The sequence below is a fragment of the Ruditapes philippinarum genome, unplaced genomic scaffold, assembly GCF_026571515.1.
Source record: "Ruditapes philippinarum isolate M1 unplaced genomic scaffold, ASM2657151v2 ctg1792_1_1_1_1, whole genome shotgun sequence".
NCBI classification, from domain to species: Eukaryota; Metazoa; Mollusca; class Bivalvia; order Venerida; family Veneridae; genus Ruditapes; species Ruditapes philippinarum.
In genome coordinates, this window is record NW_026853759.1 from 33,897 (window position 1) to 47,188 (window position 13,292).

The window sequence follows — 13,292 nt, forward strand, 5'->3', positions numbered from 1 at the left end:
TCAATTGCAGAGGGAGGAAATTATGCAACAGCAAAACACTGTCTGCTCTTGCAAACAATATAAAACAACATATTTTCACACTGATCCTTTCATTTTACATGATATATGTTTAAATAATAACAAAATTATATAATGTATGAAGCATCTTTATTGTTAATCATTACAGTAGCATATTTATCTTATCACTTTATTCTAAATATATACCTATATTATCATTGAACTTTATTATGCATGCAACTTTCCATCTTGTGCCCATTAAACTTTTCTGAATACTTATTGAAAACACACTTTCGTCAACAATCTAACATCATGGCTGGACGGATTAGTGCACGTAATTTCATGCGTTAAGATTACAAAGTAATGAAAATAATTTAAGTAATGATAAAGAACACTGGGTTACAAAAAAATAAACTGGGACAATTTTTTTATCACAGATAAATGTTGGATATCTTTCTAATTTCCGTCAACAATATTTAACGGTGTTATTTCTTTTCATCACTGCATAATCATTTTACTGTAACATTGTCATTATATAATATTTCAAAATGGCTAAATAACAACAGTATTTGTATCAATTAAAAATGCGGTTGAACATTTATAAAATAGCTGAATTATTTGTATGCTTACATAATAAGGACAAAGTGGTATGAATATGAACAAATTAAAAACAAAACACAATCATTTTTCTAAATCTTGGTCTTTAAAAAGATTTTGTCTATGTCTAAGTGTAATGATGGTCGAATTTTCAAGTGCGTTTGTGACCATGATAAGTAAGTTGGTCACAGTCAGGTTTATATATATGTAGTATATCATATTGATAAATCAAGCCATTGAGACAGGAAATCTAAGAGGTCGAGGCTTAATTGTAAATTGAACGTCATTTTATCATTGTATCTGTATAACTTTATCACAGAGAACCACATTATCATACTATAATTATCAAATCAAACATAAAGAAATAAATATCACAAGTCAGTGTATCACAGAAATAAATAAAACAAACAATAACCAACTAATTCGGTCTCTTATTGTTTCAGGAATGTAACACAAATTCTATCTAAAATGTACAAATAATATAAATATAAAATACTCGCCGGGGCTACCGTTTACGTAACTTAAAAACGTAAATTCAAAAAAGAAATAATTCAATCCGAAATCTGCCAATAGCAGTATGTCCTTTGCAAAGATTGGACAGTGATCCAAGATTGTTCAACCTCATATCTAAAATAAAATTTTCAAACACAACCTTAAAAGTGAAGAATCCCTGCAAAAGTCATGATCACAGCGTATTAATTACATTTAACTGCAAACAATGTATTTTGCTGTCACATACAGTACAAAAGGTGAACTGCATCTGAAATTTAATTAACCTTTTATTTCTCTTCCATATCACTATAATAAGGATAGGCGATATAATGTGTATATAAAGTGTACAATTTTCCATCACGACCCTAAAAATGAATCATCATCGTTTGGCAGTTTTTCATGTTGAACATCGCCGTTAGTAAGATGCCGGCGGACGTCCGACGAGATTAACTGTTTGGCGTCCTTCTCTTCCCGTAATAAATCGTCGTAAACGCGTGGCTCCACAAATACAAGACTCGTACGTGGCCGGATACTGCCGTCGTATTTGCGACTCCAGTTCGCTGCAAAAGGATCAAGATAATATTATAAGATAATATTATAAGAAAATATGATTACAATATAAGATATCGTTATAAGATAATATTATAAGATAACATAATAAGATGGCCGGAAAATGCGTCAATATTCATACCTATTTTTGTTTCGAAAGATGTTTTATATAGTATATAATTGTGAATTGTGAAAAAAAAGATATTTTGAATAAAAATATGTTTTAATTAAACGTAAACAAACTTAAGAATTAGAAAATTCAAATGAATTAAATTAAATTTAACGGATCAATCTTTACGCATTGTATACTAGTAAGTGAAAGTAAAAGGGTAATGTTTACTAGGTAAAGCCACACCTGACAATGTCATACATGTACAAAGCAAACTATACGGTTATACGGATAGTAATATATTGAAGGAGAAAGTTCTTTTGTTTAGTAAAGATTGAGGGTAAAGAAATACTTTATAAAGTCTTAATCATGTAACAAGACATGTTATTTCATTAATTCCACATTAAATTCACCAAAAGGTGTTAATAATTTTAAGGTAATATTAAGTGTGTTTTAAATCGGTCGTGACGGTCAGTTGTATCAACCAAACTGATATCGATCTTACACAATAATATAGATCAAGCTATTGTCTTTGCCATTGAAAGTATTGTAGATTCCACATATTTCCAGCTACTGAAATCGAAAACTAGTTTCTAAGAGAAAAATGTTAATTGATAGCTAGTGAATTAATTCAGTTTAAAAAATTGTAGACTAGTATATAAAATAGATAGACAGAGTGTAGAAGATAAAGAAAGATAAAAATATGTATGAGTTACCATCGCTGTTACACGATTGTGTAGACTTAAAACTTCCTGTAATACAGAGTTAATTGCTTTACCGCCGCAACAAATACAAAATTCCTGAACGTTTGCTTACATTGTGCTAATTGAAAGACAATCGTCGGATATGTTAAATGTAACACTTAACGCAGCCTAGCTAATTTAGTTTCGAAACACTAAAATGTATATATTTTGATCCTGCAGAACCAATCATTCGATGTAACCTATAACTACTGACTATCGACTCCGTAGTCAACTTTATGATTTCAGGAAAATCATCTTTGGGGATCTGATAATTGTATTTTCCTGAAAAACAATAAATGCCTATCTACGTGATATATCACAACAACACCAACATTATTATGAAGCCAATGTAACTATTTGACAATATGGTTATATATAAGGATTAAACAAATACGTTATAAAATGATAAGAATAAGCTGACGTACATAATGCAGCATACCTTATAATATTTACTAACATGCATATAAAATACTAGAACTGGTCCTCCAAATTAATTCAACACAGCCAGTTCGCAATGCCTTTTGCTCTAATGCAATGTAATGTTAGAATAAATGTAATGAAGCAAACTGTAAATGAAAAAGCAAGCTTTTCTGATGAAAGATGTCACAAAGCGACATGCAAGATACGATCGCGCATGCGTACATCATATTTTCAGATATATATGACAAATGATGCTATACTTATAAACTTTTACAATACCGTATATTCTTAAGAATTTGTTCAGGATTATAACCATATTTTGGATTTTGGATCTCAAATTCTGACTTGAAAACATAGACACGAGCAGGTCGATCTGTTAAATGATTTACCAAACAACATTAACACACACTTGGCAGTATCCAACTTCAGTACAATTTAATGTTTACCACTATTTACTGTCATTTATTAAATTATCAAAATTACACATATATTATATGACAAAGAATAATGATGGAAAGGGAATATAATATTTCTTATTCACTATGTCGTCTTGGATATACAAAGACCAAAGAAGATTGTGTACTTCAAGACAATTAACTTGCAGTAAATTGCTAAAAACATTTGTTTCTTTTATCCAATTGATGCACACTGTTTCCTTCTTGAATGTCGCTTTATTAATATTGAAATTTCATGACGTTTATGTGACATTATTTACTTGTAGAACAAAAAAAAATATTATTTATATGAATTGAACGATGTTTACTTCCATAAATGAAGAATAATCATAAACGTTTTGAAACATTAATTATGAATGACAATGATACAATGGACTAAAAGCATATTTGCTTGACATTTGTTCTATAAAGCCGATTAAGTAGTTCCGTCATTATTCTTTATATATGAATGTCTTCCCAGTAAAACTTTGCAAAAAGTTTTTATTTCACACAGAATTGTTTTTGTTAAAATGTTATATAACACATCAAAAATAGATAAAAATATATTAAAATTACTGGAACGACATTTTGAGAGAACAAAAATGAAACATCATTCGATAACAATCACTCTTTGAGAAACCAACTACACATTCAAATGACACATTTAGCTCTACACGACAGGCAGTCACATTTAGCGTCCGTATACCTGCAATATCGGCTGATTTAGTGCACCGATTCGGACTAAAGAAAATGGCATCTGCCAGCTCGGCCTCTACCTCTTCTATATTGAAGGAAAAACATTTGGTCAATGTTCTCATTCTTGATAAGTTAGTTGTCATTATATTATCTGGTTACTTACTCAAAATCTTAATTGAAACGATCGACCATGCAATTAATTTTGTGAAATACATTTACTATTTGATCCACCTTCTTAATGTTCTCTTGAGCAAACAACAATAGAGGTAATTATGTTACCATTTACGATATTTTAAATGAGTTTTTGTTCGTCTGTATAAACAAATGAAGTTAAGATTCTAACCCATTATAATACATCTTTATATGAATCAAATTCGAAGGTAATATTTACGACTCTACAGGTACTTTAATTCGACTTGAACCAACAAAAACGTCTATACTTTTTCAGAATATGGCCGAGTTAAAGAAATGGTGGATTAAATAGTCGGTTCATAATAGAATTATCTCTTGCATATACATACTACTGATCGTGTCTATAAAAAATAAAGAAGTACAATATAAATGCAATAAATAGCAACAATTGAAAACAATCAGAAATATTTCAATGTAAACATATTTAGCCCTCAATCAGCTGAAACCAAAAATGATTACTGAGAAGCCATTACCACCAGTAAAGAACCAAGTCAGGTTTTCGCATCCATTTAATCTTACCAGACTCCATACTGTTGGAAGCTAACAATTTGTATTTTGACATTATAAATCCTAATGTTTCAAATTCACTGCAGGCCAATTCCATTACACAAATTTAGCAGCTAAAAGTAAAGAACACTTTGAAGTCATTGACAGGAACAAAATTTGTATAGCATTGAAATTTATCGTCGTGAAAACAAAACTAAAGGTGCAAAAAAGAAACGGCAAGACAAAATTAAAAACCAAAATGTGCATCATCAAAGCGTGACCTGATGAAATATTTGAAGTGAGATTAAAATAAGATTGATAAACAGAAGCAGATCACATAACTGCTCTGGTAGCATAAGATATTTTAGCCTATATGTTTCCCTAAGTAAGATATAAAGAACAGAAAAAAAACACTGTATGTAACTGTAAGACCACAATTCATTACTCAGAAAGGTGTATACTTCTTTAAAAAATGACGACTACTAACCATAAGACGGTCTTTCTTGATTTCTGACTCTACGTAAACCATATGGTGTCATCTGAACTTGGTTTTTCTCTTCTTTTAACCTATACTGAGCAGAGGAATAGTTACTCTCTGTAGTGCCTGACTTCGTAGAGCTAGGACGGGGTGACTGGAATGGTCGTCTTGGGCGGGGTGATGGGGAAGACTCAACCCTCAATCGACCTGCTGATTTCACTCTACCGCCAGATATACAAACTGAAATCGGCATACAACTTTCATTTTTTGGCATTCGGCTTTCACCACGAAATTTCCTCTTGGCTATTTCGTTTTGACTAAGAGTTGTTTGGAAACATGTCTTAAAAATTTGGAATTTCTGTTCGTCTATTTTATTATCTATGTTCATATGCAATTTATATCTAAAACTTTTTGAATGTCGCAGAAAAGATTTAAAATGACATTTATGTAAATAAACACCATGCATTCCAAATAATTTAAATATTACGAAAATCAAATGGTTTCATCGCACCCACAACCATCACTTAAATGAGAACAATTTACCAATTAAAATCTAAATGAGTCTGGTTCCTATTCTCATAGATTCCTTAGACATAATTTCACAAAGTCAAAGCTTCATTTTAACATCATCCGCACTTAAAGAAGTGATATGGACGTCTTACAGATTCACGTATCAGGGTATACTTGCTCAATATAAACTAAAACTGTTTGCAACAATCTTGCATAAAACGCTATACTCAAAATGTTTCAAATGATTATTTGCTTTACAGTAAGGAGCAACAAAGTTACAATCGGCTTAGACGCATTTCCGTCATTTTTATCACCAAATTATTTATGTCTTGAAAGAATCAGTTTTTCTGTTTAGTTAAGTTGTACGTCGCACTAACACTGTGAAAGGGACTAAGCAGCTTTACTGATGAATGAAGATCTCACCTACCGTCAGTGCATTATTTCAGGCACAAAAAGGCATCTGAGTAGAACCACCGAAGTTCCATAGGCTTGCTCGACAGCTTTCTCGGATAAAAGAATCAAATCACTTGCGGTATTCAAAAGTGAAAACAACAACGGTGAGGTGAAAGAGGTTTGAAAAGAACGACCTTACCCATTTGGCCACGGACACCCAGGAAGAATCAAGGAAATTATTAAATAAATAATTATGTTATTGATGCTGAAACACCAAAGAAGGTATCTCCAAATTTAAAAGCCAAGAAAAAAAATCATAGCAACATTTTTTTCAATTGAAAAAGAAAGTTTAAAAAAATCATTCAAAATGCCTCAAAACTTCGTTTTCTTTGAAAGTTTTTTCAATGTCAACAGTCCAATGGAGATATAATTGCATGGTATCAATTTCTCTTACAGAAAATATATGTCTGCACAATTATTCTGATCGGATAATATCATAGTGTGTTCGTTTAGAGAATCAAACGAGGAATAAGACGAAGACTAACAAATGAGCAATAAGACATGCACACTGTTGATTCTATTAACGAGGTACATATTCGTTTCATTACTAAGATCGTGAGTTATCAATTGAAACTTAAAAAATGACTACAAACATGTAAAATAACCGATCCCTGAAACCACCATACACCAGGCATAGAGTGACTATCTAGTAAAACAAATGGAAAAAAAACTATCAGCTAGTAAATATTGTACATTATCAATATGAAAGGCATGCAAAATTCTAGCTTTCAGAAATGAGATGGAACAGTGATGGTGATGTTGCACTTATATGCATGTTAATTAAAATATAATGGGTTATTACTAATTGGTTATTCCTTTTTTGACATGAACTATGAGGTAGTAAAATAAAAAGAATAAAAATATTTAGTAATATTCTATCTATGCAGTTTTATGAAATACTAGTTATCTCCAAATAAAATCAAAGAAACTTTTATTTAAAATATTAATTTGAATTAATTGTAAGTATATAACATTAATTAGGGAGTCTAGATTTGAAAAAGAAAATGGCGGAACCCTCAAATCAACAATAAATGTCACTGTTACCAAAGTGCTTGATAAAAGAAAACAAAGATACCAGTGCATTTTGCGCAATTTGAGAGACTTACCTCCTTTAACTTTGGTTCTTTTTTGTGTTTTTGGCCTTGGTGTTACAGGTAAAGGCGTTAGCCTACCATTTTGTACTAATTTAAAGGCAACATAGAATTTCAGCATCAATATTCATAAGGTTACCAAATATGTAAATGTATTATCATTCACTTATAAAAGACACTGTATTTTCTATTCAGCATAATATAGTAAAATGCATATTGTAAATATTTCTTATAAGTAAAGCAAAGTAAAATATAGTAAGTGCTATAGCAATTTTATTGGTTTTTATAAAATAATTTACATATTTTATTTACATAACTCATGCTATATTTCGGACACACTTATAAATGAGATATAGAAACAAGTCATGTTTATATAATAGCTACATGAAAGAACGAACCTGATTTTTTGTTGAATACATCATTAGGAAAGTAAGGTCTATACGCCTGAAGAAGCTTTTTTCTCATGTCTTCATCTTTACGACGATGCCATGTCCTGTTTCTCTCTTTACGCTCCAGCTCTATCTGCTGTTGTTGATCTGCTAACTGATCTTCACTTTTATATAGAAAACAGTTACAGGTTGTATATAAATATATCAACACAAGCAATATAAGATTGTTATAAAAACTTCAAAGGATACTTTTTATACCGGTAATATAAACACTTTATATACACAAAACCTCATATACTGATATTACAATAATAATAGTTGTCATAATTATAAACTGGTATGATTATCTTAAAAAATGTGTGATAACATGAAAAGTTTTTGTTTAATAGATTTAAATGAAATCATCTTTCAAGGTTATGATCATTGATGTAAAAAAAGTTAAGTTTCATTTACATTTACAGGAACCATTGTAAAATAGTAGTTTATTTCGTGTCATAACACAAGATAAGACACATATCTAAGTGACAATATTTCTACTGCATTTAAATTTGAACTGATCTATCAGACAGAAAAAAATTAGATGACTCACAGTTGCTGTCTTTGAAGCAATTCTCTTTCATGGGGATCTGTTGTGTTCAAAATTCTCTCTTCTCGGGACTTTCTTATTTCATCTCGTAATTTAGTATTGCGTGATTTAGCACTAGCTAAGCTACTTGATGCCCCAGTTTTAACATTGTCAAACATTTCCGCTGTACGAGTAGCTAAACTGTCGATCTCCTTATCCATGTCCATATTCTTCTTTCTCTGGAACTCCTGATAGGTAAATACCAGCCAATTACGTATCAATTAATTGTCAATTAACGTTCAATAAACAATGGATATAAAATGAAGAAAACCAAAACAATTCTATGAAAAAGTGTTGTTTGTTATCTGGCATAGATTTAAGTAAAGTTTTGTTTTGAAATATTCATGTTAATATTATACAACAAAAAAATCTGAAAATAGACAAGAATTGATGAGGAACTAAAATATTTTTAAAGTCTCTCTTTGAGTTGATTTTTTTTTTCGTAACGTCCCAAACTGTGCATTTGAACAAAGTACTAAATAAGAAAATATTTAACAATGTACCGACTTCACAATGCTAAACTGTTTTTAAGATAAGAGATCACTTTGTTATGGAGAATTTACTATTTTTATTTACATACACATCTACACCATACAAAATCAGAATGCACAAAAAAGAAACACTTGGTGTAACAATGTTTTATAATTTCAAACATAGTCATTTGACTATACATTGAAAATTCATATGATATACTGCGAAAAATGCTCCATTGTTTATCTTTTCTTTTTTTAGAAGTGTAAATTGTATTATTATGTAAGAGCATCATGTCATGTTTAGGCTTTACTGGTTTTTAAGTTACCTGATACTAATAAACATCCATTAAAGAAAAAAATACATTTCATTTACAACAATACATTACTAGATCTAATTGCCAAACCTTTCTTAATAAATTTATATAATAAAATATAATATCTGGAAACAAACTTATCAAAATCAGTGTTCATTACAAGTGTTTTTCTATACCAAAACTCTTACTATGCTTTGTATCAAATTAATAAGATAATTAAATCAATTCTCGAAGCTTTTGTAAAACAAACGACAATGGAAAAATGCTGCACAAATTAAATTGACCTTCACGTGTCTTTGCAATCTTAATTTATACTATATTTACAATACACATTTTACTATCAGTTCCATCTCAGTAAAAAGGTGGCAAATTATGAAAGCTACACACCATTTTCCTCCATGTCGTCTGATTCTTTTTTTCCGTTAAATGCCGTAAAAATGATAATTCCGCCATTTTATAAATCCTTTTCCTTTACAATATATTCCACATGTAATAAGTTTTAATTGTTATCAGTAGGATCACTGATTTGTGGCTTTTGTTCTTGTATGCATTGTGTGGGTATTATACAAACCTTGTGTATTACAGTGATTGACAAAGATATAATTAAAATCCAATTTAGCATAATCATTAAAGAACTATTGACGATTTACAAACTGTATAGTGGAGTAGATTTTAAATGGGTACAAAGTTAAAGCAGTAATTTAACAGTTCAACATTTCTTTATGCTAAAATGTTTTTAAGTTAACGACGAGTGCATACAATTGTTTCTTTTTTTCCAATTTACAATGCTATCAAATACAACTAATTTTATAATCAAGATATAACTGTAAATAAATCTATTTTTATCTTTTCACCGATATAGAATATTATAGCCAGGAAAACTAGGCAAAAGACAAGAGTTAATGCAAAGTTTTCGTGGTCCTTCAATAATATAACTTACAATCATAATCATGTACTTTATCATTTTTGTTTCGTTTCATTTTTGTTTATTGTTTTCTTTATTATTTTGTTCTGTTTCAAAAGTTTTAAATGGATAATTAGTTAAAGATAAAGCCTTTATTAATTCATACCTTTATATTATTTCAATTAGTGTTTTGAGCTCACAAAGTGAAACACCTTCAAGCTTCAGACATTTTTATACAGTATTGACCCTTTATAGTTTTTATTGTGTCTGATATTTGGCCATATATTTAACCTTTACCTAAATCATTAGCTATCAAACTTCATCTGTGTCGTGATTTATCAGTAAAAAAATCTAAATCCATTGTTTTTTACAACTAATAGAGCTATTTAAAATATGACTTTTTTTTTGCATTTCAGCCAATCAAAAAGGATTTTAGTTTTATTTCAGTAGTCTATATGTCAAAGTACCTCTTTTTTCTTAAAAATTCTATATTGCTAATTTGTAAAATGGGAAAGTCTTGTCCTTTGGTAATTTTAGGAATTTGTGATAAGAATACTAAAGTCTAGCAACCAATAGTATAGAAATAATTTTGAAATATTTTTCAATGTTTTACTGCTTGTTTGATTTCAAACATTGTAATTTTTTTGTGGGAAAAACACGAAACATTTGCACAAGGAGACTTGTTCCATAATTTGCTCTATTTTTTTTGCTTAATCTGAATCTCAATATTTCATTTGTTAATCTTCAGACTGTATATTATGGTGTGTACTTCGTATACTAGTTTACAATGAAACATATATCAAACCTCTTCTTTGGTCATTTTTTCACACCGATTTTCAGAGTCCTTTTTGCGGTTGTTAGCCTCAGTCTCTAACATCTTATGGTGCTCCTGTGTACAGACAATGTAAACACACACACAGTAAAACACATGCATATATCATGCAGAAAAAATATGTGTTAACAAACTTCTATCCCCATGCTTGCAATGACCTTATATACTAACCAGTCAAAAGACAAAACTAGCGTAAAAATTATTCTAAAATATAAAGTATTCTCACAAGTTCATACTGCATGACTTGCTGCATGTTTATGGATTTGTCTATTAAATTTCATGTTAATGTTATTGTCATAAATGACAAACATCTTTTCTTCCCCGAGACTTGAGGAGAAAAAAAACTAGGTTTTCACAATCAAAATTAGTTTGTTGCTCGAAGGTATTATATAATGTGGGAATATAAAGCCCATATTGTCCTTAAAGACATTGCAAGCATGTTTACCCTGTACATATGTAAGTCAGACATAGAGTAAATCTTGAACAAGATAAAGTTAAATTTTGTTTAGAAGACATAAATACATTGATGAAAATTTATTCAGACAATACATGCAGAGTGTTCATCAGAATTTCAAAAAGAAAGAATGTGCCCAGTCAGAAGAAAAAGGAAATTGATTGAACAAAGAAAGTATAGAAAACCAAATTTCAAAATCTTACAAAGAGAAATCTGCCCAGACTATCCAAAGCATTTTATGAATACAAATACAATGTAGTATGTTTTGAAGTAACGATTTCCTTAAATTTGACATAAAAAATGCATATATAATTTAAATAAAAACAACCATGAAACCTAATAACCATAATTAATTGACAATCTTATGACACCAAATTTATTCTTTATGCATTCTGTAGTCTCAAATAGCACAAGGTCTTTCAGTCAATAATTAAAATTGCAATCGAATGCAATCAAGATCAAAATACAAAACAATATTCTTTGAGTTTTGACAAGGCATTCAGATATCTAAAGAACATTTTCAGTCTGCTTTTTCTTTCAATTTAACTAAATATATAGCTTATCTGATCTAAAAATCATTATCTTATAAGAAATGGCTTGATCTGTGCCCGTAGTATTATAGAAATTCACTATTTAAAAATATGAGAATGAAAATATTATTTCTTAATTTCGGTTATACTTTGAAAAGTCTGGTTTACATATAATAAAGTAAGAGATATAAATCAAAGTGTGTAATTCCAAAACCCAGTGTTTGATATTGACATAGCATGGTATATAATATAATGTACTGAACATTGCAATCATTGGTAATCCAATATTACTGCACTTGTTCCAAGTTTTCAAGTACACTAGTGTAAAGTAAAACAATAATTTACTGGTTGCTACAGATTGAATGCATATGGACAGATAGCAACTCAAATATACTACAAGATAATTGAATAAGCTTTGTTCAATTGGATCAAAGATTATGTTTTGATAAAAATTTACTATCTGGGAATCTGCAAGTGTAAAAGATTTTATATAATCTTGCTGAATTCTTTCCTGAATTCAACAGAATTTTGAACTTTTTAAAATATTCATGTTTTTAGGCACAAATTATTCATGTATTATTTGTACAACCTATAGATAGATCTTAAAGATGGACTTTAAGAGTAATGCATTTCTCTGGAGACCAACGAAAGGACTTGTTTGCCAGTTTATAGCTTAAATATTGGCTGTTATTAATTAATCTTAAAAGTCATTTTTTATTGAAATCACCTTATATGACAAGCCCACTTTACAAATTCAGTGAAAATCCATTAGGTTAAGATCATAGTTAAAAGTGACATTATGCCCATCTATGTGTAAATGGTAAGTGAAATTAGGTAAATATCAAAATAACTTAACATTTTGCCATATTTGTGTTCAATTTTATATCACACTGTGAAAAAAAATCCATATGAACAACAGAAATGTCTATATATATATATAATGTGCCATACAGAACGTATCTGTACCATCCAATTGTTAAAAAGAGTGGGACAGTCTTTTTATAATTAGGTCGTTTTTAAATTGTATCATTAACATATTTCTAGTCAATTATTGGTCAATTACCATTACAATAGCCAATCATTTAAAATATATTTCTTATTCAACTCAATTTAACATGCAAAACAATGAGCATAATGTCACTTTAATAATTTAGGAACCATTTGACACATGTAGAAATATGATTAATACAAACAAATGTTCATGTCATAAGTGAAAAGTGGTTCAGGACTGCCAGTTATAAAAATTTCTGCCTTCCCAGCAACTTCTTATGATTCCATAATGTTTTACTTTCAGACAACTTTCATGAAATTAGTTTAAAGATGGAAGTAACTGAACAAAAAAAAAGACCTAAAATTTTGTAAAAAATGGATTTGGTAAATTTATAAAGTATGTTAATTAAGATCAAATGGAAATGGACAATAAAGACATTAAGTCTTTTACTGGCATAAATGTTGAAGATTTTATACCAAGTACCAAACAAGTAAATAAATACTTGCAATTTTTACATATTGAAAAAAATATTT

The 13,292-nt window shown here is 29.6% G+C and overlaps 1 protein-coding gene across 1 annotated transcript in view; it reads right to left on the reverse strand.

Annotated features, from left to right (window-relative positions):
• Positions 1-125: 125 nt before the first annotated feature.
• Positions 126-13,292, reverse strand: part of LOC132737743 (inversin-like) — a 59,851-nt gene continuing 46,684 nt past the window's right edge. The window contains exons 13-19 of the mRNA XM_060725077.1: positions 10,758-10,841; positions 8,226-8,449; positions 7,646-7,800; positions 7,263-7,337; positions 5,203-5,433; positions 4,048-4,122; positions 126-1,646 (exon numbers count right to left, since the gene is read on the reverse strand). Of these exons, the coding sequence (XP_060581060.1) occupies positions 1,444-1,646; positions 4,048-4,122; positions 5,203-5,433; positions 7,263-7,337; positions 7,646-7,800; positions 8,226-8,449; positions 10,758-10,841 (1,047 nt within the window). The 3' untranslated portion in view covers positions 126-1,443. The remainder of the gene's footprint in view (positions 1,647-4,047; positions 4,123-5,202; positions 5,434-7,262; positions 7,338-7,645; positions 7,801-8,225; positions 8,450-10,757; positions 10,842-13,292) is intronic.